This window comes from Psittacula echo (genome assembly GCF_963264785.1).
Source record: "Psittacula echo genome assembly, chromosome: 13".
Classification (NCBI taxonomy): Eukaryota; Metazoa; Chordata; class Aves; order Psittaciformes; family Psittacidae; genus Psittacula; species Psittacula echo.
In genome coordinates this window covers 1,036,019-1,063,893 of record NC_137749.1, presented here as the reverse complement: position 1 = coordinate 1,063,893, position 27,875 = coordinate 1,036,019, and the positions used below count along the sequence as shown (strand labels likewise).

The 27,875-nt window shown below is 52.3% G+C and overlaps 3 protein-coding genes across 3 annotated transcripts in view; all 3 read left to right on the top strand.

The window, feature by feature from the left end:
• Positions 1 to 15,077, top strand: part of KIAA1671 — a gene marked incomplete at its 5' end in the record, with an annotated part of 44,347 nt that extends 29,270 nt beyond the window's left edge. The window contains 7 exons of the mRNA XM_080628382.1: positions 6,729 to 6,847; positions 10,265 to 10,520; positions 11,820 to 11,994; positions 12,611 to 12,738; positions 13,101 to 13,240; positions 13,399 to 13,481; positions 13,966 to 15,077. Coding sequence (XP_080484508.1) covers positions 6,729 to 6,847; positions 10,265 to 10,520; positions 11,820 to 11,994; positions 12,611 to 12,738; positions 13,101 to 13,240; positions 13,399 to 13,477 — 897 coding nt within the window. The 3' untranslated portion in view covers positions 13,478 to 13,481; positions 13,966 to 15,077. The remainder of the gene's footprint in view (positions 1 to 6,728; positions 6,848 to 10,264; positions 10,521 to 11,819; positions 11,995 to 12,610; positions 12,739 to 13,100; positions 13,241 to 13,398; positions 13,482 to 13,965) is intronic.
• A 1,610-nt stretch (positions 15,078 to 16,687) lies between these two features.
• Positions 16,688 to 22,843, top strand: LOC308226569 (beta-crystallin B3). The gene is made up of 6 exons (XM_080628384.1): positions 16,688 to 20,083; positions 20,297 to 20,376; positions 21,526 to 21,644; positions 21,752 to 21,884; positions 21,989 to 22,131; positions 22,609 to 22,843. Exons 1-6 carry the CDS (start codon positions 19,858 to 19,860, stop codon positions 22,772 to 22,774), a joined length of 867 nt encoding a protein of 288 aa, XP_080484510.1. The 5' UTR covers positions 16,688 to 19,857; the 3' UTR covers positions 22,775 to 22,843.
• Positions 22,844 to 25,810: 2,967 nt separating this feature from the next.
• On the top strand, positions 25,811 to 27,875 carry CRYBB2 (crystallin beta B2; the record flags this gene model as incomplete). Its single annotated transcript, XM_080628780.1, has 5 exons — positions 25,811 to 25,864; positions 26,163 to 26,281; positions 27,006 to 27,138; positions 27,462 to 27,604; positions 27,707 to 27,875. 5 exons carry the CDS (start codon positions 25,811 to 25,813, stop codon positions 27,873 to 27,875), a joined length of 618 nt encoding a protein of 205 aa, XP_080484906.1.

Here is a 27,875-nt window from a genome sequence, read left to right as displayed (position 1 = left end):
CTGCTTGGCTCGTACCTCGTCACATTCTCCTGCTGGATGCAGGGCTGGATTCCTGGTCCAGCTCCCATTGTGGCCGCTGCTTCTCTGCAGTGCCACAGCCAGGAGGTTCTGCAGCAGGCTCCTGAGGAGGGGAGATGGGTGGAGACAGCTTGCTTAGAATGTGACCCCCTGGTTTTCATATGGGAGCCAGGCTGTATGCACAGGACACTGTCAGCTTGTGCCTCAGAAAGGCTCTTCTAACCTCCACTTGTTCCTTTTATCCTCTTGGCTTTAATTCATACAGCTTCATGACACCTCCATAAATCAATGTCTAACACAGGGCTGTCTGATTCTGAGTCTGCAGAAAGTACAGCCTGAAAGCAAGGGCAATCCAGGGGTAAAATGAACCCAAGAGCTAAAGCCGTTTGTCTTGTTCTCAAACCGGCGGTTGATCGGTCAGAGTTTAATGGGTGCAGATCACAAAGAGGAGTGCAGGGATAGTTTTGATTTTTAAATAGCTTCTCTGGTATATGCAATGGGACTGCTTGGAAAAGCTGTGGCTGCCCCATCCCTGGCAGTGCTCAAGGCCAGGTTGGACACAGGGGCTTGGAGCAAGCTGCTCCAGTGGAAGGGGTCCCTGCCCGTGGCAGGAGTTGGAGCTGGAGGAGCTTTAAGGTCCCTTCAACACAAACCAGTCTGGGATCCTGTGTTTATTTCTGAGCCAATATAAGCTTGTGCAGTCAGCTTGCTTCTTGGGACTGCAGCTTTTTCCATTGGAGTAGGATCCCTGTCCAACACAGAACAGCAGGAGAGGGATGAGAAGAGCGCTGTTAAATCCTGGATGGCACCTCAGCTGTTAAAGAAGCATTGATCTGTGCTGTCCCGTTCGACTTTACCCAAGGTCTGTCTGCAAATGGTTGTCCTTTATGGTAAACACCCTTCAACAAACTGTTTGTAAGAAGGAATTAATGCAAGTTGGCATTTTTATTCCAAGCTTGGCTCTTTCGATCCTCATGAACTGTTTTGGCCTCATGTTCACGGAGAGCACAATGAATTGCTCTCAGAAATACTTTGTTGTGTGAGTTGTTTGTCCTGTTTCGAGGTGGAGGGGAGGAGTAAAGCTGTTTGGTTTAATTAATGCAGATACAAGGGCCAGTGCTGAAACAGTTCGGGCTTTTTCATTCTTAATAGCTTCTCTCTGGTTTAACAGGCCATGAACATAGCAGGCAGCAGGAATCTGGGCCATGAGATGCAGCGATGGGCATTTGGTGGAGTGCCTTTGTTGGTCCCTTGTTGTTCTGACAGGGATAATCACTTCAGCAACCTTACTCTGTGATTTTACTCGGGGGGCTGCAAGGAGGTGATTTTGACCATGTTAAGAGTGTAAGAGAAGAACTAGAGCTGGGCATTTTGTGCTCATTCACCTTGCGGGTTTAGGTTTCTTTGCCTTTTTTTTGGTGGTTGTGTTCTTTGGGTTTGTTTTTAAGCATTAAGTGCTGTCAGGGGGAAGTAAATTGTATTAAACAAATACATGGCTGAACACAACTCTTACCACCGGCAGTCCATTTGTATTGAGCTTCTGTAACAGTGCAATAGTTGTAGGAAATCCTGGTGCTGGTTCGTTGGGGGGGGAGGTGGTGTATTTTGACCACTCTCATCTAACCCAAGAAATCCTGTCCCTTCCTGCAGATATTTAAACCCAGACTTTCAATTAAAGAGCACTTTTTTCCCCAGGAACGTTTGTTTGAAGTTTAACTTGTGTCTTAGGTGGCAGAACATTAACTGTGCAGAAGAGGTGTGAAATCAAGTATTTCAAGTGGGAGGTGTTGATTTCAAGTATGCAGCATCTCAGAAAAAGCAAATAGCTTCACTTCCTAGCATAACAGCAGAAAGCTGTCTTGGCTTGTTCTGGCTTGTGTCCCTTGTGAGGCTGGAGACGAGGGATCCTATTCAGCTCTGGGTGCCAGCTTTTATTACTGCTGCTGGCTAGGACAGCACTGCTGGGCTCAGAATCTCCCTGATGGGCAGGCCACCATGGCTCTGATCCTGCTGGGTTCGATTTCATGGAGTTTAATGTCTTTAGAGCTTGACTGCTTAAAGCTGGAAGCAAAACTTAATATAGAAACACGGAATGGTTTGGGTTGGAAGGGACCTCAAACCTCATCCAGTTCCAATCCCTGCCACGGGCAGGGACACCTTCCACTAGAGCAGCTTGCTCCAAGCCACAGTTGGTACAGGAGGGGTCTTAAAGATGCTCCCAGCTATTTCCTCTGCTCTGCTTTGGTTTTCAACTACTTCTCAGAGGACGTGCTCAGCCCTAGCAAGGTATATTTAGTATTTGGTTCTTGTCTGCTTTTTGCACATCAAGTCAACCTCTGCTCTGTCTTCAGCCTTGTGCTGAAACCACATGATAGGTGCGTGGTGAGTGTTCACAGCAAGTCATGGCAGCTCTATTTTCAGGGTATAAAAATTGTCAACTCTAAAATGGCTTTGAAATCCTCAGTGGAGTGAGCAGGTTCACTGGGAGTCGCTGCAAAGCAGTGGGGGGATTTCATTGCACAGTGATAACCAGTTTCCTGGCAAAACGGAAATAGGCTGGATTAATTTGGCCGCATTCTGTGCTGTGGACAGTCAGCTCTGGGTAGACTTTGGGTCTCTGGTGCTGCTGCTGTCAAACCCTGTGTCTCAGCTGGACCTGGCTGGCAGAGCCAAGCAGAGGAAGTCATTCTGTGTGTTCAGGAGGTGAGGGAAATCATAGAATCATGGAATGATTTGGATTGGAAGGGACCTTAAAGCTCATCCTGTTCCACCCCGTGCCATGGGCCAGGACACCTTCCACTAGAGCAGGTTGCTCCAAGCCCCATCCAACCTGGCCTTGAAACAACCCATGTCTCATAAGGTAAAAACACTGTCAGCTTTGGGGATGTCACTGGTTGTTGCTTATCATATCATATCATATCCCAGTGGAAGAGGTAGAGAAGACACATTCGGCTGAGGCAGCCGGGGGTTGCATGGCAACAGCGAGGATGTGGCTGACATCATTTATGAGAATGTTGTATATTGTGGGACTTGGTACCTACTCCAGTGCACAGGGGAAAATTAAGCATAGAAACAAAGAATATCTGGAGTTGGATGGCACCCACAAGGATCATCAGGTCCAACTCCCGGCTCCTCACAGGGCATTTATTATTTAAAGGGTTTCTGAGTAGAACAGCAGTAGATCCTCAGGATTTAATGGTGCTAAATGTGCTGTGTGAGTGCTTTCAGACGTGGCTGGGGCACCTTGTGTTTCCCCAGGCTCACGTACCCTGCAGTTTGCCACATCAAGACCGGCCTGTCTCCTCCAGGGCTTGTCCCGCAAGGGCCAGCAGGATGTTCCTCTGGAGTGATTTAGAGCCATTCCCCTTGGCCTGTCCCTACAGGCCCTTGTCCAAAGCCCCTCTCCAGGTTTCCTGCAGCCCCTTTAGGCACTGGAGCTGCTCTCAGGTCTCCCCTTCAGGAGCCTTCTCTTCTCCAGGCTGCCCCAGCCCAGCTCTCTCAGCCTGGCTCCAGAGCAGAGCTGCTCCAGCCCTCGCAGCATCCCCGTGGCCTCCTCTGGACTCGCTCCAACAGCTCCACGTCCCTCTTGTGTTATGGGATTGATAATTCCATTACTTTTGTGGCTGCTCTTAGGCCTGGTCTCCAGCGTTTGTAAAGTGCTTCCTTGGTTGGAAGCGGGCATTCGGGAGGGCTGAGGGGCTTGTGCTCACTATCGATGCTGCGGGTGGAGCCTGCACTGGAGGTCTCTTAACTTCCCTCATCAGTGAGGTCAGAAAGCAAGCGTACAATTCCTGGAACTGCTTATCTGGCACTGCACATGGGGTGGGGGGAGGCAGGAGGTGCTGCTGCTGCCCAGGGTGCTGTGCTGAGGCAGTGACTCCTTTCTCACACACTGAGGTGGCAGATCTTCTCTCCTGCTCAATAGGAACCAACTGGGGTGGTGGTCTTGAGCCATGACTTACTCCCTGTGGGCAGCACTCATTCGGCGGATAGTAAGTATATATGGAAATCCCAGGATGCTGATCCCACCGAGTTAGGCTTTCCACTTGCTGTGTAGGCTTTTGGCTGCTTACCAAGAGAAAATATATAGGTTGTGAAGTGTTATATAAGGCCCTCTGAAAGTGTGGTGGGTTGCGTTGGTTGGTTGGTTTTGATGGGGTGATATGTTCTTGATAATTCTGTTAATGGTGCAGAATATGTAGTGTACCTTTCAGTAATGATCCTTAGAATAGTTCAGGTTAGGAAAGGCCTCTGGAGGTCGTGGAGCCCAGCATCGTGGTCAGAGCACAGCCAATTGTGAAATAAGAGAATGATACTTTAACAGAATAAGGTGTATTGCCATCTTCTTGGCCTAGTGCAGGGAACAACTGGGATGGTTTCCTGCATCCGCAAGGACTTGTAAACTCTCTTAAGTGCAGGGTCACTCTTAAGGGGCAAGGGAGGTCTGAACATGGGTGATTTAACCCAACTTCTCACTTCTTTTAATGATAAAAAGAAGGGAGAAAGAGAGAAGGGAAAAAAGCTTTCCAATAAACAGGCAATTTTTTTTTGTCTCTGAGTTGCACATTAAGAAGGCAGAATGATCACAACTTCATTCCATTGTGCAGTCACATTCATCTGCAATTTATGCCAGCAGATTTTAACTTCTATTTCTTGCACTTCAAGCTGTGGGGTGTCATTTTGGCTGTCGGATGTCTCGGTCTCTTTGGCAAACAAAGCTATTTTTGAAGCTGTCTGTGCAGATTCTGACTCATGAGATCTCTTTCAACTGGTGGAATAAAGACGTGGTGTATGAGGAATCCATCAGTGCAGAAGAGTTTTTCACATCCGTGTCTGCATTCGTGCTTGGTTACGGTTAATTTTTGTGCTGTAGGACCAATATTGTGTGTGCATCGCTTTCAGGAACTGGAAGTTGGAGGAGTAATCAGCTCTGGACTGTGGCCAAACCCAGCTTAATTCCAAGGGAGCACTGAAAGAGCCATAATCATCATGTCTCATTTTAGAAGAACTAGAGGGAAATCAGTGTAGAGCTCGGCTGGTTTATTTTGTGTGAAAATTAAGTTAGTTTTTTTCCTGGCTACTGGTATAAGAATGATGAAGTTTGAGATCAAAGATGGAGAATTACAGCATTTGGCTACTGGAGCAACAGTGCTTTTTATGTGATTGGGGCGATTTTTCTCTGATTATATATAAGAAAGTTCCCAATTTGGGTTTATCTTGTGCACTGAGAAGACACCAGATCCCCTTTTCCTGTGAAATGACTGGTTTTACTGTGCCATGAGTATTCTGTTTGTTGAGGAGATGCTGTCTCTGGCCTCGCTCCACGTGTTATACCCCTCTGCCTTCAGCTCTGGTTGCTTCTGCCGAGGGATGGAGGAAGAAAGAGAATGGGTCACACGTATTAGCACAAGCTTGTCAAGTTGCTAATGGGTGGTTGTCTCTTATAGAGGAATGGTTTCTGTTCAGAACAGGTCTGTTAAGAGCAACCAAAGTCAATGCCAGACGTGTCAGTGCTTCATCCTGCAGGATCCTGGGTTCTGCAGAGCTTCTCCGTGAAAAAAGACCTCAACATTGTCACTCTGGTACATTCAGTGTCCTATATTATTCTCCCAATCTGTCATGTTTTACAGCTTTTAATCTGTGATCCCAGTTTGTTCCTCATTCGTGCTCTTTGTCTGGAACACCAGGTTGTTCCATGTAAAATGTCAATGCCAGGAAATGCAAATGTATCTCTATGATCAAACTGGAGTTGCTTGTGTCTTGAAAGCATCTCAGCCATAAAGCACAGTGGTACGTACGTGTAGTTCTCAGTATTTGGGTGATTTTGACTGGTATTTAAAACCCAAAAGTTAATACAAACTAGTAAGTGCTATCCAGAGAGTATGAAAGCCAAAGGAGGATGGAAGTAGAGAAAATGATCCCTCTTTTTTAACTAGCCTCTACTGTGTTTGAACAGTCAGCTCATACTTCCTGACAGGTAAACCTTCTGAAGAGGAAGGAATGGATTTTTCCCTGGCACCTCCAAGGTCCCACTTTCAAATTCCCAGTTAAGAATTACTGAGCCTTTAGAGGAGCAATACATTTGCATCTAGATGTTCTGCTGCTGCTGCTGCTGAGGCAGTGTTATCTGGGCCATCCATGCTTTCTCCTTCCAACCATCACATTGGTGATAACACAGCACTTATTATAAACAATGTCTCCTAAATGCCATGAAATTAAGTTGCTTTTCTGCTGCTCCCATTCCTGTTTCTAAGCTTTTCAGGCTGTGTTTCTAGCTAGAAACAGTGGGAGTGATTGCAGGTAATACGCTCTATACACCCTGCATAGAGAGAAGGTGCATCAGTCGCAGCTGGTGGGACATACTGGCTTCCAATGACAAAGAGATGCTCATGTGTGTTGGGTCATCTTCTGTCCAGGTCAGGGAGTGTTGTCCCACAGCTGCTGGGGGCTGCAGGTATGGGGCTTAACACAGATGCCACGTTTTCAGTGCAGAAAGGAGCTCTTTGTATTGATAAATACTCTGTGTAGTGATTGCAAGAATGCAGTGGCTCGTAACGGGAGATTGGGATTGGAAACAAATTCATAACAAGCAATTTATTCCTGGCTTTAAGTTGCCCAAGTGTAATTGCTGAATTCCAACCCATTATGGCAACTGAGCTGTTAATCGTTGAGCTGAAGGAATGCTGAGAGCTCTGATGGTGTCGTTGCAGGATCGGCTGAAGCAGTGCTTCTCCAGACAGCCCGCGGGAGCCAAGGACACCGACACACTCGTGCAGGAGCCCGACAGCCAGTACGGCACCTGGAACAACCCGCGGCACAGCGGGGACAGGTAAGGGGACTGAGTCCCACCAGTACAGCTCTGCTTGGCTGAGTAAGGAGAGAAGCCCTTGGCTTGGGTGTGCACATGTGCATGGGGCTTCTCTAAAGCTTCATGCTCAGTTCAGCGACCACGTGGTTTCTTCAGTCTGTCAGTGAAGAAATATTCCTTTAATGTCTGCAAATTGCAGGAAGTTTTGAAATTTAAACTCCACCCTCAGTGAGAATGCAGCATCACTGCTTCTAGGATCAGTGACAGTAGCTGCTTGGACTGGGATAGACTGGTTTGGGTTGGAAGGGACCTTAAAGCTCCTCCAGCTCCAACCCCTGCCACGGGCAGGGACCCCTTCCACTGGAGCAGCTTGCTCCAAGCCCCTGTGTCCAACCTGGCCTTGAACACTGCCAGGGATGGGGCAGCCACAGCTTCTCTGGGCACCCTGTGCCAGCGCCTCAGCACCCTCACAGGGAAGAGCTTCTGCCTAAGAGCTCAGCTCAGTCTTCCCTCTGGCAGGTTAAAGCCGTTCCCCTTGTCCAGAGCCCCTCTCCAGCTGTCTTTTTGGCTTCTTTAGGCCTGGAAGCTGCTCTAAGGGCTGTCAGGTGAATGGTATCTAGTATTACAGATGCTTTTCTATTATTAACATGATTTAATGAAATAAACCTAGAGCACCGAAGTGTGAGGGTTCGTAACTTACACCTGTTGTGTAAATTATAGCTTCATCTACACTGAGCCAGTATCCTGTCTGCTCAGTGCAGTGTGAAAGTAGCATTTTATCTGGATTTTTAATGCTATACTTGCTGAGATCTTATAGCAGACATTAGTGTCAATTATGTTTGGTGTGTTCTACGCTCAAGAACAGTGTGTTATAAATATTTGATTGCTTATGAGCTCAGGGTAGCTTTCAGGCTGAAGTCAGTGGGCTCACTGACACACCAACAGTGACATCCAAGCCTCCTGTTAAATTAACTTTGATTTCAGGATGTTATAGGCACTTTCTGAAACCAGTTTCTTAACAGCAATGCTGTCTCAGCTCTGCAACAAACAGCAGTTGAGTGCAGCTTCAAACCTGGGGGATTCTTCCTGGTTAGAAAAGCTCCACCTAGAAATGCTGGTTATTGAAATGCTGAACTCAGCCCCCATGTCCTGGAGCTTTGTTTCCACTCTAAGAAATGTTTGGTTTCTCCTGCTTTCACAGTATAATGATGACAGTATAGTGACTCTGCAGCATTTTGCCACCCCCTTTCTCTGCTTTAGCTTGACTTACGGCTCACTGCAGGGGAATTACTGGTGTATTAATTCATACACTTAGGGGAATGGGAATAACATACTTTAAAATATTAAAGTAATAATGGGAATCTTCCTGGAATCTGCATTTTGGTTGCAGTTTATGTTTTATGAATCAGAGGACTTGTCATAAAGACAAGGGCAGCCGTTCTGTTGCTCTTGCCGTGGGTGATGGAGCCCGTCCCTGTGCTCTGCTGCTGCGGTGCTTGTCTCCTCTGCTCAGCCAGAGGCAGGAACTTAGAGGAGACTTTGATAATTCAGCCTTCCTGTTTTGCCTGGCTCCCTTCCCTTAGACTGTGTATCTCCCCAGCCACACAGCCCTGGGCTTGTGTTCCTTGGGCACCTTGATACGCCTGCCCAGGCAGTGTGTGGCCGTAGCTGAACTGAGCACACTGTGACCTGAGTCCTCGGGGGCACCTGGGGAGCAAACAAGGAATATAATGACAACAGGGACAAAACAACATCACCATCCTACTGCGGCTGTGCCAGAGGAGCTTCCAGCCTCTGGCATTTTCATAGATTCATGGAATCCCAGACTGGTTTGGGTTGGAAGGGACCCTAAAGCTCATCCAGTTCCAACCAGATTAGGAACCATCACTTGAAATTAGGAGCCTTGACTCCTAATTCTGTGTGATAAAGCAACACATTCTTTATGGCCGTGCAGCACTGTCTTGCTAAAACGAATGAAATTTAATTACAGTTGACAGTGAGGATTGATCTTACTGTATATGTGTGGTGCCCATGCTGCTGGCATTTGCGTGGGCTGGATGTAGGATAGGTTTTCAGAGAAGCAAGTGTCTGTAAATGGCACCAGTTGCACACTCTTGGTAGCTTATGGATGTGCTCATAAAGCTTGGAATCTTAATGAAGTAATAGAAGAAGATGCATAATACATCATCTTCCATATTCTAGTGGATCTAAAGCCTAACGCTGCAGAAAGCAAAACCAGCAGACAAACCCTTCCCCCTGGAGCTCATTAGAACCATTGCTTAATTATCCTGGGGCCCACACGGAAGGGGGGAAGAGGCATTCACTGTGCCCATGTGCTGGAAACCTTGCGTGCAGGGTTTGCTCTGCCAGACTGGAAATACACCATGCACTGCTCCTTGGTAGAACATTGTTATTCAACAGCTCCTGAGTGTTTTCCTCTGAGATCACCATTGGACTGTACCAAATACTAAGGTCTATTGTTCAAAATGTGTGTGTGTTCCTTCGTAAGTGTTGGGATTTTGGGGGGGGTTTGAACAGTTTTCCTAGATATTTGCTGAAGAAAAGGTTCTTGTTAAGAAAAAACCCACGTATCTATATGAAATACACAATACTACTTTAGTAAGAGATTAATATGAAAGGAAATAAATACAATCTAAATATTATAGATGTGTGTGTATATATACACACATATGTATATAATATATAATATATAATGTATGTATAATATGTAATGTATATATAATATATTATAATGCATATAATATGTTATCATGTATATAATATATATTATATATAGATATATGAAAGTGCCCTCCTGGGGAGAAGGGAACATGAACAAGTGAGCTTGAAAGCTGTGCAAGTACCTCCTAGTGTCCTGCAGGAATCCACTTACAGGAAGAGTATTGATTGTTCTGGATTGATAAGCATTTATATGTATTTGGGATTAGTTTGGATGAGAAAGGAAAAGAATCTTTTATGAGTTTCTCTTTGCCTGAGGCCTGCAAGCAGGGCATTACCCTTCACAGTGGTTTCACATGTACACAGTGCCAAAGTGTAAGGTCTGCTGCTGTTATATATTAAACAGGGAAATCACTGGTGGGGTTTATTTCCTGGCTGTTATTTCCTTGCTGTCTCCCCTCATCTTGTTTGTGTGTATATATTTAGAGGGGCCTTTGTGCTAGGGAGAAGAAACCCCAAGAATGTTACGATCCAGTTATTACAATCTGTACTTGCATTATTCAATACACTGTAAATCCACGTGGGTAAAAAGCGTGCTAATGAAAGCGATCCACACCCTTGCTGCTGGTACCTGCTGCCTCCAAACATGCCTTTGGTACTTGTTTCAGTTCTACCTTTCTCTATCATCTGCTGAGTATGTGTGATCCAGACTGTCCTGGCTTGCATTTGTCTCTCAGATTCCATTGTCTTCATTTGCAGCTTTGTGCCCGAATCTCCTTCCTTGGAAAATGATGGCATTTCAACAAGAAAGCAGCCTCCCAACAGCCACCCATCCTCACTGTCCTCACAGACAGAAGCTGCCTCCCTGGCTGATCACCATGACTTCTCTAAAGACCAAAGGAGCACGAGTTTGGATCGATCCAGCACTGACATGGACTCTACTGATGGCACCGATTTACCTCCTCCAGGAGACACCCACCCTGATGAAAACACCACGGACTTCTCTTTCATAGATGTAAGTTATCATAATGGGAAACAACTTCTTCGTTAACTATATAGTTACCTGTGTTGGTCTTAATGGAAACTTTGCACTCAGTCTTCCTATGCCTTTTCTTTATCCCATGGAGTTTTCTCAGCTGACTTCCTGTCTGAAAAGTTTAAGATCAAAGCTACAAAGTTGTTCTAGTTTCTTTACCGCTTAGATTTTTGAGAGATTCCAGAGCTATTGGCCTTGGGCAGGGTCTGCCAGTGGCTTAATAAAGTTGCTGTTTCTGGTCCTCGGTGAGCTGTAACAGAAGAGTTAAATGGCTTCATGAACACTGGAGGCAAATATCACAAATAGCTACTGACTGCTGTGCTAGGAGCTGTGCTATGAAGACATTGACTAATATTTTTCCTATTTACAGTTAGTCTCCATCTGAAGTCACTTACAGTTGCCCTTTAAGGGGCTTATTTCATACTCAAGAACTTTGCAGTTAGTGTACGAAAAGTGATTTCCCCGGCTGTGGTTAAAGGTGTCTCTTTAAAACACGAATGGCTGCAAGTTCAGCTGGCAATATGCTGTTAAAACAGGAGTTTATTCCTGACCTGAAACCTCTTGACAAGACACAAACCCGCATCTCCTGGAGAAGGGGAGGAGGCTCAGTACTGTTTGCTCATTACCAGCAAGCCTCTCACAACAGATTGCTTTAAACAAATAGATTACAGCTCCTTCTTTTGCCCTGTAACTGTTGTTGCTTTACCGTCACAGCCAGAGATGGATGTGTTGGAAGGGGCTGAGCACAGAGCTTTTGTGACTGCTCTGACACTTTACTTGCATCATGACAACTTCCTTGTTGCTGGTGAGCAGCTGGACGTGTCTGTGAATGGCAGCCCATCAGGATAATGAAATCCCAGCGCTCTGCTGCAAGAGAATTTTGTGTAGTTGCTCTTTTTATGTCCCAATCATCTTCTCAGCCTTCAGCTGGTACTAGCGAGCAAGGCTGCCTTCTGACAACACTGGAGGAACCCAAATCCTATTTATCGCAGTTAGTTTTCTATTAATTCAGTTAAAATGATTCGTGCAGATCAGGCATCCACAGCCAAGAGAGATCAAAGAAGCAGCATTGCACCCAGTTAGCCACAGTCTAGCTTATCCTCATTAGAAATTCTCTTTAATACAGCTTTAAGTAACTACAAGAATAATAATCAGGCAAATATGTACAGTTTCATTAAACTGAAGGAGTTAATGCATTAAAGTAGGGTAAAACCATTATGGAGGAGATGGCTTTTATTTTCAGGCTGGTTAAAGTAAAGGGTTTGTCTCTCTCTCCAGCAAACCACTGTTCTGGACTCCAGCGCTCTGAAAACACGTGTGCAGCTCAGCAAGAAGAGACGCCGCCGGGCTCCTATTTCCCACTCCCTTAGAAGAAGCAGAGGGCTGGAGTTTGAAAACAGATTTTCTTTGACAGAAGAACCAGACAATACCTGGATGTTTAAAGATTCCACAGGTACCCCTCACTACCTGAAATAACCAGCTCGGATCAGTTTGGTTGCCAGAGCAGGAATTTCTAACTGGTACAACATACCTGAAGTTGCATTGAGGTTTAACAGCAGTTTCATTTTCCTGCCTCTGGGTCATCCCCTAAATAAAGTCTCCCCCTCCATTCCTTGGAGCCTTTGGAGCAAGGGAAGCTGCAGCACCAGACCTGCAGAAGACCAGGGTGAAGGAGAATGTTGCTGCAGTTTCCCTGAGTCTCTGGCTGCTGACTTAAAGAGCATTTTGTTCACTGAGGAAATACTGAGTTTGGAAGTTGCTGCAGTTGGATGCATTCTTTCACATTGAAACTTATCTCAGGTTGTGTGATCAACTGAGATGTTTAGAAGCAGCAACATTCATTAAATCAGGATTACCTTCTGCTCCCTCACCTGTCAGCAAGAAATCTTTCTATTGTTGGGTACCTAGTATGTTTGCTGAAGCACTGAGCTCAGTCCTGTGGTGTGTTAATATAACTCTTAATACACATTTGAATGGAAGGGGAGATCTAGAACAAGGTACAGGTGAAAAGCTTGCTGACTAATGGCTTTTCCTCTCCTCTGCTTCTTCTCTTTTAAACAATCAATTAGAAGAGAAGAAAACTATGCAACAGGAGGATTCCGATGAGGAAGACAGGGTCCAGCATATTGTGAGGTCACCGTCTGTACAAGCCCAGAGACTCCCCGTGTTTCCAGGAATGGATCATTCTGTTCTCAAGGTACCTGTAGGCAGAAGGTGTCAGCTGAGAGTTAAACTGGGTCAGGAGCTGCAGATCCTCTCCAGGAGCAGAGCTAGGAGGTTTTGCTGAAGAGGTCTGCAGGGTGGGTGTGATGTGTGGCAAAACCACCCGGTTACCTTCCTTATTTTAACTCTTGGCTAGAAATACGAAGTGATTTGGAACAAAACAAGCTTTGCATCAGCAGGCAGGCGTTTGAGCCTGCAAGGTTCATAAGGAATCCCTTCAGTGATTTCAGACATGGATCTTTGTGGTGTTGTAAATCTCAGAAATCTCTTTTCCATTCCAAAAACCATCTGAATGTTGCCTTAACAAGGAGCCCTTGTCTTTATTTTTGTATTCAGGCCCAGCTGCGAAGAAGACAAGGGTCAGAAAGTCCTGCTGAAGTAAGTTCTGCTCAGCCCTTCAAATCCCCGAAACCACAAGCGCAGCTCGGAACTCCCGGTAGCAGAGTGCTGCCCTCCAGTGTAGAGAAGGAGGACAGGTGAGAGACTCCCTCGGTGTCGGAAAGATGCTAAACTCGTTTTGGTGGGAGAAAACCATAATGCAGATGCACTTCCCAAGGCTCATGGGGAAACGGGATATTCCTTTTTTATTCCGTAATGATTTTTTATGATTGAGGAGGGGTTTTTTGTATCGTAGGTCAGAAGAAAAGTCTCCTCAGTGGCTGAAGGAGCTGAAATCAAAGAAGAGACAGAGCCATTATGAGAATCAGGTTTGAAAAGGTATCTTCTGACAGGAAGAGGGGCTGTGCAGCGAGAGGGAAACACATGGAAAATGTTTCCTTACCATGTCAGTAAAGCAACTCTGTAAGCAGAAACGTTGAAGCAGACTTACCACCAAGTGTGAACCCAGGAATGTGCAGTAATTCCGTGCTGAGGCAGAGCCCTTCTCCTGAAAGAGAAGCTTTCATTCACAGGTGATACAGATCCCCTGGTTGTCTGCAGCTGATTTCAGTCTGTTTGTGCCTCCATCAAGTCAGAAAGAGTCTGTGAGTGAGTAACTGAGGCTTGCACACAGTTGGAAAACCTTGTGTATGTTCTTTCAGCAGCATCCTGGGCAGCTCATGTAGGACATTAAACAGCACGAGACCCAGGCAACACGACCACAGTAGTACTGGTTTGTGAGGGCTTTCCTGTCACACTGAGAGGGGTCTGACTGTGTTCTTGACCATGTCATCCCATGACCGAATTGCTCCTTTCTTTGCAGGTAGTGATTCTAACTAGAAGAAGATGAAGAAGTTTAACAGAAGCCTTAACTCATCTGAACCTAAAATTCACACGTCACGTTGCTGCTGTTTGCTTCCTGCCTCAACTGCTATGTGCATGGTGCCTTCCTGTTTCGTGGAGAAAGCTGCTTCATCTTCATAGTCAAATACAAAGCTGTATCTTTTCGGATGTGGGAGGACAGTCACCTAGGCCTGCCTGAAAGAAGAACCCGTGGCTCATAGGTAGCCCTTCAGAAAGTCAGGAAAGATGGGAATACTTGATCTAGGAGCGGAAAAGTCGCCCGTTGTTGACCAGAGACTACATTTCTCCATAGGTTATCAGTGACTCAGAAGGGTGACTGCTGGTAGCCGCATCAGGTGGAAGGGTGGGCTTTGTGTTTGGTTATGAAAATAACAATTTTAATCAGATTTACCTTTTTCTTTTTTTTTTTTGTGGAAAAACTAGTGAGCTCCTGTTTCGGCTGAAGCCTGGGGAAGGGGCGAGTGTGCGAACAAATGATGTTTACTGCCATATTGCAAAGGAAACTTGAGTATTTTTTGTAAAATGTATTTTTGATTGGCTTATATTTCCATGTGCTCTGCTGAGCCAGCGGATGGGGTCATTTTTAGATGAACACAATGTTGACTTTTGTCCCTATGAAATGGTATATTCTGTGTTTTGTCAGCATGTGGAATAATTGCTTCCTTGGAATGTCCTTCCTAAAGAGGATCAAGCAATAACGTCAACCAGTTCTCTCTAAAAACCATAGCTGTGTAAATACTGTTTTTATAACAAAAAAGGAAGGGAAGAGGGAGGATGTTACACTCGTATCAGGGTTCCAGTTAACTCTTGAATGTCACTTTAATAGCAGTTTGGGTAGTCCCACTTCATAGTTTTATTTGTTAAGCTGTAAATACCAGGTTTAAGGTTTTATTTTTATGCTGATTTTATGGGATAACCTCAGTGTGATCAGCTTCTCAGATCGTTTACTTTCCTGTTGCTAAGACCGATGTTCTAATAGCGGCATAGATGTCATGCACAACACGGGTGTTACAGATACCACTGATATCTCAAGTGTGTTCATATCTTTGAATACAGATTCTGAAATAGCAACCGAGGTGTCCATGTCAGACATACTTTCTTCTCCCCCCAAATAAGTGCTCTTTGCAGTAAACCTTTCCAAGTTGTAGCCCCTCGAGGAAGGTTATTCTGTCATGTCAGTATTCCTCGCGCAGGGCCCGAGTGCCGTGGCTGGGGTGGGAGCAGGGGCTGCTCCTTCCTTTGCCCTCCCCGTGTCCTGCTTTTGGGTTTCTCTGGATATTAATGATAAAGCACCAGCACTTGAACTCATTTTCCTTTTTCTTTTATTACAATCAGCGTTTCGGAAAGCTTGATCTTCCTGGGGTTACCGCAGTGGTGCATCTGCGAGCCGGAGTGGCATGCCTGCTCTGCCGTCTATCAAGCTTGTAGCTGCCAAAACCATGTGCCAATTCTTCTCATGGAGGAGTCATAGAGGAGGGGAATTTTAGTCCCAGTCTGCTCGTAGGAAATAACAGCAGTATGTCAGGAGACAAGTCCCATATGCCCAGATCTCTCTCCCAGATTTAGTTCCGATAGCAGCTCCCTGTACTTAATGGAGATGAAATGAATGTGTTTCTTTTAGGGAAAAAACCTTTCCTTTGCTGCTTTGCCCCATTTCACATCGGAGCTGTTCCAGTGTTAGAGTTTCACAGCCCCTTCTGCTAGCGGTTAAGAAACGATCACCCCAGATCTCTGCCAAGCCTTTCATTCTGTGTGGGTTTAACCTGGGCCACGAGATGGGCTTCCAGTTGGACGCGGTCAACCACTACTAAAGAGCTGCTCTCAGCTCACTTTACCATGGTGCACATAATTCCTTCCCTCTTCTTTAGCTGCTGGTGGAAATGGCGACTCTTAAGTTTCGCTTGTGTGTCTTTTGGGATGTGTTTTGTGATGGCAGCACTCACGGGTACCATCAGTTCCATACCCCACGTGCCACACGCTCAGGTACCCCTGAGCAGCAGCGTGTGCGGGTGTGAGAGGAGCAGCGATGCTTTGCTTACTCAGATGAAGTGGGGCTGACTTCAAACAGTACCTAGAAATCAGGTAAATTCCCCCTGCTTGCCAGAGTATTTACCCAGGCTCCATGTTCAAATGCAGCAGGTTGAGAGTGTTGCATTGCCAAGAGCTGGAGGAATTACTGGTTCTTGGTCTCATAAATGAAGGCCAGAAGGTGTGTAACTGAAGTGTTTGCTCTGTGTTTGAGGAACCTGAGGGGATTAACACCAGGTTTCCACAAAGCCCTTTGAATGTGTATGCATTTCCACGTCTGCTTGGACAATGCACTGAACCTTACTGTATTTAGTAGTTTAACCTACTACTGAGAAATGTTTAACGCTTAAATGTCTAATTAAAAAGCATCTTTAGAATGTTGTGGAATGGGAAGGTGTTTTTTCTGCTCTATCATTTCTTTATGTTGTACATGGATTAAATACCTACTCCCTTCTCTTCAGGTTATCATTATGTAATAAAAGATATATAAATATGTTATTACTACTTAACTGATAGAACATTCTGTAATACACTTTATATAATTCTATTTTAATTCCAAATAACGCTTGTTTGACTTTGTTACGCTCTTGCTTCTGTTGCCATGTAGTTCTTTTGCTGTTAATATAAGATGGGAGCGAGCTCTTGACCTCAGCACTTAAGGGATGAGTCCTCTTGAATTACCGGAACCTGCCTTAGAGCAGGATCCAGCTCTTGTCCTAACAGAGGCTGAGTAATAACAAGCGTGATGGAGATCCTGGCACTCCAGCATCAATACCTAATGTTTTGTAAGAGTCAAAGTATATGGAATTCAGAAGTAATTTCTGCTCCACTGTTCTTGTTCTTAGCAGGAATCCCTCCCATTCGGTCCAGGGATTTACACAGCCGTTCTGTTCCGTTGCATTGCAGCCCCACTTGTGGATTCCTTCCCTGCCGTTTTCCTGCTTGCAGATGCACCTCTCGAAGGTCTGTGCAGCTCGAATCTGAGCCCTGAGCTGCTCGGAGCCTCGCTGCTTTGGTTTTACCTCCTGTGGAGAAAGGCAACGTTTCTGCTCTTCAGCCTTTGAGGTCTGGAAGTGCCCCTATAGGAATTACCCCCTCCTTCTGTTTGCACAAAGTTTGTTCACCCTCTGTTTGCAAACAGTTATTGGGGAACTGTTAAACACTGTGTGTCACGTTCAGAAAGCAAACCCTCAGCTGGCCCTTTCATCTGGAGGAGCAGCATCCGCTCGCTCATAACCTTTAGGACTTGTGCAAACACACTGGAATAGGCCTCCTGGCTTAGGTATTAAAGCGAGGATGTGGTTTGATGTCGGGTGTTAAAAGGAGAACAAAACAGCTTAGTGGGGATCAGGGCAGTTCTAAGGCAAATATCATATAAATAGTTTAAATACACCGTGTTCAGGTCTGTGTCCCGGTGAAAGGTGCTTCTGTCTCGAAGCCTTTTCCCCTTTCTATGAAAACCCTGGTGCTGATACTGCAGAGTCGTTGCCCTTTGTGTTACTGTGGGTAGGATGGGAGAGAACATGGCAGACATGTAACGATGCTGTGGGGCCAGAGGAACCGTGTGTCCACGGCTCGGGTGGTCCACGTGGTGTGCTAAATGGGGTCAGTGAAGCCACGGAGAGCACGGGATTGCCAGCATGGGCTGGGATGTAAGGACAGGCCAAGGGGAACGGCTTTAACCTGCCCGAGGGGAGACTGAGCTGAGCTCTTAGGCAGAAGCTCTTCCCTGTGAGGGTGCTGAGGCGCTGGCACAGGGTGCCCAGAGAAGCTGTGGCTGCCCCATCCCTGGCAGTGCTCAAGGCCAGGTTGGACACAGGGGCTTGGAGCAACCTGCTCCAGTGGAAGGGGTCCCTGCCCGTGGCAGGGGGTTGGAGCTGGGTGAGCTTTAAGGTCCCTTCCAACACAAACCAATCTATAAAACACGATGGTATCTGTTAAACACAATGGTATGAAGCCTGTTTTTAAAGGAGCTATTGTATAGATTAACATTTTATATTGTTCCACATAGCCTTATAGCTTATGTAAATATGGGTCACAATAAATATATTGTGCTATAGAGAATATTTTGTACTACGTAGTTTCCTAAGTAATAAAGATGTTCTGGCTGCTGTGTATTGTACTGTACCATTACCATTCCCGTCCAGCTTTAGCAGATATTAGGGAAAACCAATCTGTTTTCCACCACTATCACCATTTCTCACAGGGATTTAAGGGGCTGACAGCAGAAGGAAATGGAGCTCTGTTAGGAAGGGAAATCAGTGAGATCTGGTGCCCCTTCTGTCGTGTTCCTGTAATTGCCTTATCAACGGGCAAAGGAAGATCCATGGGCACTGCAGAGCTCGCTGTCACCGGGATGCTGGCCAGGAAGGGGCTGGTGGGAAGAGTTCTGTGCTTCTCATCAGTCAGAAGCCCGATGCTGTTGTGTTTGGTGAAGGAGGCAAATTAACCCAGGCCAGGCTCGCCTTTAGGTGCCCCTCCTGTGTGAAGGGATTTGGTGTTTTACAGCCAAGCAGCTTCATGTGCAAAGGGAAAGTGAAATCGAACTGCAATGGAAACGGGCTCTATCGGACTGCTGACAGCGCCAGGCTGTCTGGGAGCATCATGGCCACAAACAGGCCTGCATCGTGCCGAGCCACCGCAATAACTTCACCTTGCTGAGACCCTCATCCCCCCCCAGCTCGGTTCCACGCGCTCGAGCTGTGCAGCACAGGGCAGTGTTTTGTGTTCTGATCCGGTGTTCTAATCACTGCTCACATGGGTGAGCTCCAGGTTTGTCCAACCCGGCCGCGTGCACCTGGGGTTTGGCAGCTTTGGGAGCTGCTTCCTCTGTGGTTCTTAGCTTCAAGGTGAGACCCAGGTGGGAAACCCTGCAGGAGGTGCGGTGGTTGGAGAGGTGTGGAGCTGAACCGAGTTCGTGCTCACTGAAGAGGGAATCCACCACTACCAGCAAAGCAGAAGGCGCTCAGCTTGGTGTGGAAGGGCTGCACTTGCCCTGTTCGATTGTGCCTCACCTCCGAAGGCTGATGAACCCACGTGCGATGCCCTTGGCTCCCAACAGCGCACCCAGGTCTGTGCGTGTGGGATGCTCCTGGGGGCCACATGGGGCAGGGAGAGGCACTGGGATGTACAGGAGGAAAAGGAGCTCGATGGAGGTAACTTCCCCTCGAGAGGCAGCACTGATCCAGAACCCAAACCCTGAGAGCCGTTCCTGCCCTGGTACCAGCAGAGCCCCCAGGGCTCTCCTTCCATTCCAGCCCAAACCATGACCATTTGCATGCTTTTGCCCTGCGCTGCGCTTGGTTTCCAGGCCCATCCCTCCCGTTCCTGCTGATGGGAGAGTTTTCCCCGGCCGGCGGCGGTGGGAACGTGCTGATGTGCGTTTCCCCGTTAATCTCCTGTGCGCGCAGCGCCGGGGGCACCTGAAAGCCGTTTCCATGGCGCGCTGCGAGCCCGCGCTATTGAGCTGGGATCTCCTGGGTGGAATTCCGTGGACGCAGCTGCTGCATCAGCGCCCGGGCAATCTGCTGCTCTGGCCAGAAGCAGCCCATAAATAGGCGGGCGCCCGCGCCGGGCGCAGAGCGGAACCGCGCCGGAGAGGTACCCGCGGCACTGCCGGGCCTGCAGCGGGCGTTACGGGAGCAGCAGCCTGAGGCAAGGTCCCGGCATCTGCAGCGCTCGGCTTGGATTGAGGGCCCGGTCAAAGCGGTTTCTCCTGTTCCTCTCCTATTAACTCTTGCCGACCCCGTGCCCTGGGGCAGGCGCATTCCGATGGGTTTCCTGTTTGAGGAGGAGCTTTGGGAGATGTTCCTGGAGCAAGGCAATGGGCTCGCGCTGTTGTCCTACCCGCCAGGATGCTGGGAATGTCAGATTTATGATAGAGGGGAGAGATGGCAGCAGCTGGAAGCTGAAATTCCTGCTGGAAACAAAGGAGGGGCTTTTAGACGTGATTCCATTGAGCAACTGGGTGAGGGACAGAGAGGGACCCGGTGTCACCTGGAAGATGGCTTGGTTTGGTCATAGCTCTCTGGCCTCCTGGCGATGCCTGGGTGAGGATGCAGGGCCTGTGTGCCAGAGGGATAGAGGATGGATAACGGAGCCCTTCCTTCCGGCCTGGGCACCCCTGGGGCTTCCCAGCTGCTGCACTGGCGGGAACTGAATTCACTTTGCTGCCTGCTCCCAGCCAGCTTCCTTCGCTGTGTTCTGGTGCATCCTTCAAAGGCCGCTGCCTCACCTTAACCTCCTCCATTTGGGTTTTGCAGGCACAATGACCGAGCAGCAGAGTCCCCCCGAGCAGATGGTGACCGGGGAGGGAGCTGGCGAGCGAGGAGGCACTTACAAGGTACCCTGGGGGCAGCCGGCCCTGGGTGGGCTCTGGGGGATGCTGTGGGTCCCTGCGCACCGCGGGCTCTGTGCTGGGACCGGGGGGAGGCTTCGCCCAAGGCTCTGCTGCTGCCTGGCAGGAGGAGACGCTGCTCCCGCGGCTGCCCAGGCCCTTTGCCTGCCCGGCTGCTGTGCATTGAGCTGGGTTGAACTCGAGCACCGGCGCAGCGGCACCGCCTGCAGGGACCCCCCCGGGTGTGTTCTGGGTTCTGATGCTTGTGCTCATGGGGTGTGGGAGGTGAATGAGCTCTGGGCGTTGTGATGGCTGCAGCCCTGCCCGCAGCTGATCCTGGCTGGGAGCACATCCTGTAAATGGGATAAAGAGCTGCTGCTGAAGGGGATTGCTTTGGGATGGAAAGAAGCTCCTGAGGACCACAGCATCACCTCCATCCCATGGTACCCACCGCAGGTGGGGTCTGCAGGAGGCTCTGCCCTTGTCCTGGGCTCAGCGGTTTCAGCTGGGACCCTGTTAGGGCAGGGCTGGGGGTACCAGGCCCTCCTGGTCCCCAGATTGCAGCGGGGACCCCGGGCCCTGCTCCCTGCTGTGCTCCCGCCACAGGCTCAGACCCGTCCTGCAGCTCAGCTGAGAGCGGGAGGTCCCAGGGAGGCTTTCGTGGCCTCTGCCATGGCAGGGTTCATAGGAAAACACCGAGAAACGAGCTCGTGCCAGGCCAGGGGCACAAATGGGTCTGGAGGGAGCAGGGAGGAGGAAAGGATGAGCCCTGCCCAGGCTGGGGTCAGAAGACCGCAGCCCGCAGCCCCGGAGGTCTCTGAGCACAAACCCTCTGTGGTTTCAGTGTATTTGAGCTGATCAGCTTGGTCTCAGCCTGTCAGAGGTGAAGCATCAGCCTGTGCTTCGCTGAGCAAACACCTTTGGCCAGTACAGGGCTGCAGAGGGAAGCCCTGGAGCCACCCATCGGGGCAGAGGCACACGCAGGGCCCAGCTCTGCTGCAGGAGAGCAGCAGCATCGGCGCGGGGCAGCCAGGACAGAGGGAACATGGCCGGAGCTCTTCCCTCTGCTCCTGCTTGTGCTTGCCCAGTGGGGCTCAGTGTGCTCCCCGTGCAGAGGGGCTGCAGCGGCAGCCGATGGCGTCTCTCCTGCCTTAGGTCATCATCTACGAGCTGGAGAACTTCCAGGGCAAGAAGTGTGAGCTGACGGAGGAGCTCCCGAACATCGCCGAGAAGGAGCTGGAGAAGGTGGGCTCCATCCAGGTGGAGTCTGGACCGTAAGTCTGGGATGGGGAGGGAGAGCATCCCCCTGTGGCGCTGCATCGTGCTGGGTACCCGCGCCACCCCCTGGTGCCGGTGCCACCCCCTGGTGCCGGTCCTGCAGGTGGCTGGGCTTCGAGCGCCAAGCCTTCGCCGGGGAGCAGTTTGTGCTGGAGAAGGGGGATTACCCACGCTGGGACTCCTGGTCCAACAGCCACAACAGCGACAGCCTCATGTCCATCCGCCCGCTCCAGATCGTGAGTAGTGGCTGTGTCGGGGGCTCCGTGCCCCTGGGGACAAGCAGGAGGTCTCAGGGAGCTGGGGGGGCACAGGGAGGCCCCTGACCCCCTTCTCCCCCCAGGACAGCCCCGACCACAAGATCCACCTCTTCGAGAACGCGGGATACACCGGGCGGAAGATGGAGATCGTGGATGACGACGTCCCCAGCCTCTGGGCCCACGGCTTCCAGGACCGCGTGGCCAGCGTCAGGGCCCTGAATGGAACGTAAGGACGGGGGCACTGGGAGCACCCCAGTGAGGTCCTGTCCTGTGGCACCATGGTTGGTGCCCCCGGTGGTGTCAGGGATGCTGGAGCAGCAGGGATGGAGCCACTTGTTCCCATGCTGCTGCTCATGCCCATCACATCCCTTTTCCCTCCCTGCTGCCACCCTTTCCCTGGTCCACATGGAGTGATGGAGACTGGGGCAGCATCCCTAGGGCTGTGTGACAGCTCCTTGCACTGCTGCAGGAGCAGTGGGACTCCGGGCTCCCCAACTCCTCTTGGGACGATGGCACATCCCACCTGGGCTGCAGGAGCACTGGGCATGGCCCTGGCAGTGCTGCATGGCGGCAGCAGGCAGAGGCACCGGCACTGCCATGGTCCCTGGGGTGGCACAGGGCTGCTGCCCTCCTGCTCCGGGTGGGACGTGCCATGGGGCTGGATGTGCCCCGGCACCACTGAGCGCGGCCTCCATCCCTGCAGGTGGGTTGGCTACGAGTACCCCGGGTACCGGGGCCGGCAGCATGTGTTCGAGAAGGGCGAGTACCGGCACTGGAACGACTGGGACGCCAACCAGCCCCGCATCCAGTCCGTGCGCCGCGTGCGGGACCAGCAGTGGCACCAGCGCGGCAGCTTCGAGGAGAGCTGAGGGGGGCAGCGCTGCCGGGGGGGGCCAGGGCCCCGGGTGCTGCTGTGACCGTGGTGGACGTTGGTGTGCAAAACCCTCAATAAAGCGCTGAGCTGGAGGCTGCCGGGGCCCGCCTGGGCTGGGGCGTGCGCGGGGATGCGGGGGGGATCCCATCGCTCTCCTGCGCGGAGCAGGGAACAAGTGGAGGGTTTGCAGCTACGTCAAGGCTGCAGCTTCCCAAACTGTAACCCCTGGTGCTGCAAAGGGAGCTGAGCCCCCAGCCAGGGGCAGCCCAGCCCCGGGAGTGCTCTCCAGGCACTTGCCAAGGGGTTTTCCATGGCTCTGCCCCTTCCCAGAGCATCTCCCAGCACCGGGGTCACTCTGCTCATGGCTCCTTCCCCACATCCCTCAGCTCTGCCCGCTCTGATGGGGGCAGTGCCCAGCACAAGGGGCATGGTGGGGGCCCGGCACCATGGGCAGCCTCAGGAGCGATGGGGAACAACCACCCCTGGGTGGTGCCAGGCCTTGTGCACCACAAAGGGGGCCGTGCCCTGCAGGAGCCTGTGCCCATCCCCTTGCAGGGCCCCTGGGGAAGCTTCACCCCAGCAAGGGGGTTGCTGCTCCCTGGGGATGTGCCCTGGCACAGGGGGGCCTGTTCTGGTTGAACAAGCAGAGACCTGGCCCCTGTGCCCCAGAGATGGGGCAGGGATGGGCATCGCTGCCGTGCCTGGGCTGGCTCCGAGGGGCAGAGCCCTGGGAGCTGCGCTTGAGGACGAGCCAGTGCTGGTGGCAGGGACAGGGTTTGTGCTGGTCCCTGAGCAGCCGTCCCAGAGCTCTGCTGCTTGGGCCCAGGTCTGCAGCCCTCACAGGGCACTGCAGGGCCCTGAGCTGCTGAAGCTGCTCCCAGCACAGTCCATGGGGCTGCCTGTGCCATTGCCACTGCCCGAGGCTGAGCTGAGCTAAAGCCCATCCCGCAGGAGCCGTGCCGAGGGGCTGGGATGTGCCGGGGGGATGCACGTGCCCTGTGCTGGGGCCTGGGGCAGGTCCATGGGGGTCCTGGGCTGGGGACCCCAATGAATTAGCCCTGAAAGATGGGGAGGGCAGAGCTGGATCCCTCTGCGGTGCTGCAGGTGGAGGCACAGGGCATGGAGGAGGATGGTGGCGGGGCTGGGAGCGATGTAGGAGCTTCCTCACAACCCCATTGTGCCAAAGCCTGCCCAAGGCACAGCACTGTGTGTTGTGGAGCCCCATGAGGTCCCATCACCAGGAGCCGGGGCAGCTGCAGACCATGGGGCCCGACCCCTCTGCATGTCACTGGTGCCCAGAGGTGCCATTGCGGGGCTGCAGCCCATCTGCTGCAGGACCCACGGATGTTGCATGCACAAGAAAGCTGCTCTGGGCCACATTAACGCTGCGTGACACCTGCTGGGGTGATGCAGGGGATGCTGCTCCTCTGAGGGGTAGGAGGGGGCTGTGGGTGCTGCACAGGACCCAGGGCTCTGAGTGCATTGGTGGTGTCCCCCCTTGCTCACTTTGCTGCAGCCAAACCCAGCCCATGGCCCTGACACATCCCCCGGGTCATCCGGCAGTGAGATGCCGGTGAAGGGGCTTTGCTGCCGCCCTCATCCCTCAGCTCATCCCTTGGGAAGTGCTGCTCACTCTGGGCACAGCTCGGATCTGGGGACACATCCCAGGCTCTGAGCCCCTGCCGCTGGCCTCGGTGATGCCCTGGTGTGACGGAGCAGGCCCTGTGCTGCTGGACCGGCTGCCCCGGGGCCGGGGGTGCGACTCAGGGACCCCAAGTGCGTGGGGATAACGGAGGAGCGCAGCGCTCAGCACCAGCGCTCGGGCTGAGGATGCTGCCGGGTGCTGCCCCCTGCACCGCGCCCGCAGGCCCAGCCCCTGCCCAGCCCCGCAGCCCCTCGCAGGGTCCCCGTGCGGTGGCCGCGGGCGCCGCGGGTGCATCCGTGCGTTCCCCCCTTGTCTGATGCCATTTTCCGCGCTCGGGAAGAGCCGAGCTCAGCAGATCCGTGCCCGCGGCCCGCGGGGCTGTGGAGGGATCAGAGCCCTGGCTCCAAACGCCCCGGAGCGGGGCTTTGTTCGCAGGGGCCGCCCGGCTCTTGGCACGCGTTGGGCTGATGCAGGCAAACTGCAAAGCTCCTTCCCCACAGAGCCAACAAAGCGAATTGAAAGGTAATGGAATAACTCCCGGCGCGGGGCTCGCGCAGACAAAGGCAGGGGCCCATCAGCTGACCCGGGCTTTCAGAGGGGTTTAATCCAGCATTCTCGCTCTGAGCCACGCTTTGACGGCTCCCTCCATGGTTTTGGCACCGTCCCGCAGCGCCCCGCTATAAATGGCACCTCCCGGCCGCAGCCCCGCACTGGCGCAGCGGGTACTGGTATCACTGGTAAGGCTTTGCTGCTTGCTCTCCTGTTCTCTGTCCTTGCCTCCTCTCCACCCTGGAGCTCCTCAAGAGCTGTGGAGGTGGCAGCGGCTGCGGGCACGGGGGGGATCCATGGGGATGATCCCGTCCCCAGGCCCAGGTGGCCAAGGCAGGGACATCGCTGCCGGCCATGGACTGGGTTTGGTTTGTTGGGAATGGGCCGTTTGGAGCCTGCTCAGACCAGGGGGTCCTGCTGGGCTTGGGGATGAGGCTGCCTCACAGCAGTGGCTGTGCCGGGTGCTCGGTGCTTGTCACCCTGTACATGCACAGTGGGAGCCCCGGAGCTTGTCCCCATCACCCTGCATGGGACAGGGACTCCTCAGTGCCCCGGGCAGGGACAGTGGGAAAAGCCCTGCCCATGGGGCTGGGCACAGCTCAGGAATGCCGAGGCCCATGGATTCCTCACTGCAGGTCCCATCATTGGTGATGCTGCCCCAGGACCATTCCCTGGGCTCCTCCACGAGCCTGGGAAGAGTTTGTGGTGCAAACAGCCCTGGGTGGGCCTGGTGAGCTGCGGGGTACGGATGTGCCTGTGAGCCCCATCCCTGCATCCTCGGTGGCAGCTTTCAACCCTCTCTGCTTCCCCCCAGGGCACCGGACAACCCAGTTTATGATGGCTTCCGAGCACCAAATGCCAGCCTCCAAGCAGCAGCAAGGCAGCTCCAAGGTCAGTGTGGGACCTCTCTGCCCTGAGGCACCCTCAGCCCCACTGAGCACCCAAACCACCCCTGGGAGCTGCTGAGCATCCAGCGTCCCACTGCGGTGCTGAGCTTGTGGAGGGGTGAGGGGACGGGGAGCAGGACACTGCAGACCCAAGGGGGTGTTTTGGGCACATCCCACATCCCGGTGCAGCCGGAGCGGCCGGGAGCGGATCCGGTCCTGAGCCGTGGGCAGGTCCGGGGGCTGCGCTGAGCTGGTGCCTGTGCCCAGCGCGTGCCCCGCTCTGAGGTCCCCTTCGCCCCCAGATCGCGATCTTCGAGCAGGAGAACTTCCAGGGCCGCTGCCATGAGCTCAGCGGCGCCTGCCCCAACCTGAAGGAAGCCGGCGTGGACAAAGTGGGCTCTATCCTCGTGCACTCCGGACCGTACGTGCCGGGGAGCTGGGCGGGGGGGATGTGGAGGGGTCTCCTTGCTGGCAGCACCCTGGGCTTCCTGTGGCCGGGGCTGCTGTGCCCACAGCGGGTGCCAATGGGTGAGCAGGGGGGGCAGTGTCCCCAGGGCCAGGCTGGGCTCCGCCAGCCCTGCTGGTGCTGGATGCGGGCATGGATCACGGTGTTCCCTCTGGTTTCCTTCCCTTTGGGCACAGGCAGGAATGGGATCCCCTCAGTGGTGCTGCTGGTGGCAGCTCCTTTCCCCATCCACCTGCTGACCCCTGTGTGTGCTCTCTGAGGGGCTGTGCCCCCCATGTTGGGGCTCTGGGCAATGGGGATCCCCTGGGAAGCACTTATGGAAGCACCAGGGGGAGTCCCTTGCCTGCACTCTGTGCTTGGCAATGTGCTACACCCCGGACCTATGGGGCAGTGCAGAGCATGCTTGCAGGTCCAAAACCTCACTGGGGACATGTGGGTGATCCCATCCTTCTGCAGGTCCCCAGGGACCAAGGATAAGTGGCCACCACATCAGAGCATCCCCCCTGGCACTGCCTCCGGGCCCCATGGTGCTGTTTCCATGCACAACAGGAGCAGAGGGGTCTGTGCCCCACTGGGGACACAGTTGGGGCTCAGCAAAAGGGTGCTTGCTGGGGTCAGTGCCGGGGTGCTGCTCCCTGCACCTCTGCCCCACCTGAAGCTGGTCCCTGCTCTGTTGCAGCTGGGTGGGCTACGAGCAGGCAAGCTGCAAGGGGGAGCAGTTTGTGTTTGAGAAGGGGGAGTACCCGCGCTGGGACTCCTGGACCAACAGCCGGAGAAGCGACAGCATCACCTCCCTGCGCCCCATCAAAGTGGTGAGAGCACCCAGACAGCCACTACCCACCCGCCAGACCAAGGTCTGCAGCCACGCGTGCTCCCCAGCCTTCCCCGCGCCCCCAGCCCCGCGGGCAGGGGGACCCCCCCTGTGCACCCCCGGGTGGGGGGACGGAGGGAGCGCGGGGACGGGGGCAGAGGCTGTGGTGAGTCTGGAGGTGCCCAAGCAGGTACCGGCACCGGGTGGGAGCTGTGGTGCCAGCCCCTCACTCGGTTTCCCCATAGCCCTGGGCTTATCCCCCCATCCCCGCCTGCCCCTGGGTACCGGCAGCCGCTGAGCCCCCTCCTGCTCTGCCCGCTGCAGGACAGCCAGGAGCACAAGATCGTGCTGTACGAGAACCCCAGCTTCACCGGCAAGAAGATCGAGATCATAGACGACGATGTGCCCAGCTTCCATGCACATGGATACCAGGAGAAGGTCTCATCCGTGCGGGTGCAGAGCGGCACGTGAGTACCGGGGCAGCGGGGCCGGGGCGATGCTTGAGCATCATGCACTGAGCAGCATCAGCCAGGCTGGGATGGAGCCTGACCCCATTGCTTGCCTCGCAGGTGGGTGGGATACCAGTACCCCGGCTACAGGGGCTACCAGTACCTGTTTGAGAAGGGGGACTACAAGGACAGCTCAGATTTCGGGGCTCAGCACCCCCAGATCCAGTCGGTCAGGCGCATCCGGGACATGCAGTGGCACCAGCGCGGCGCCTACCACCCCACCAACTAA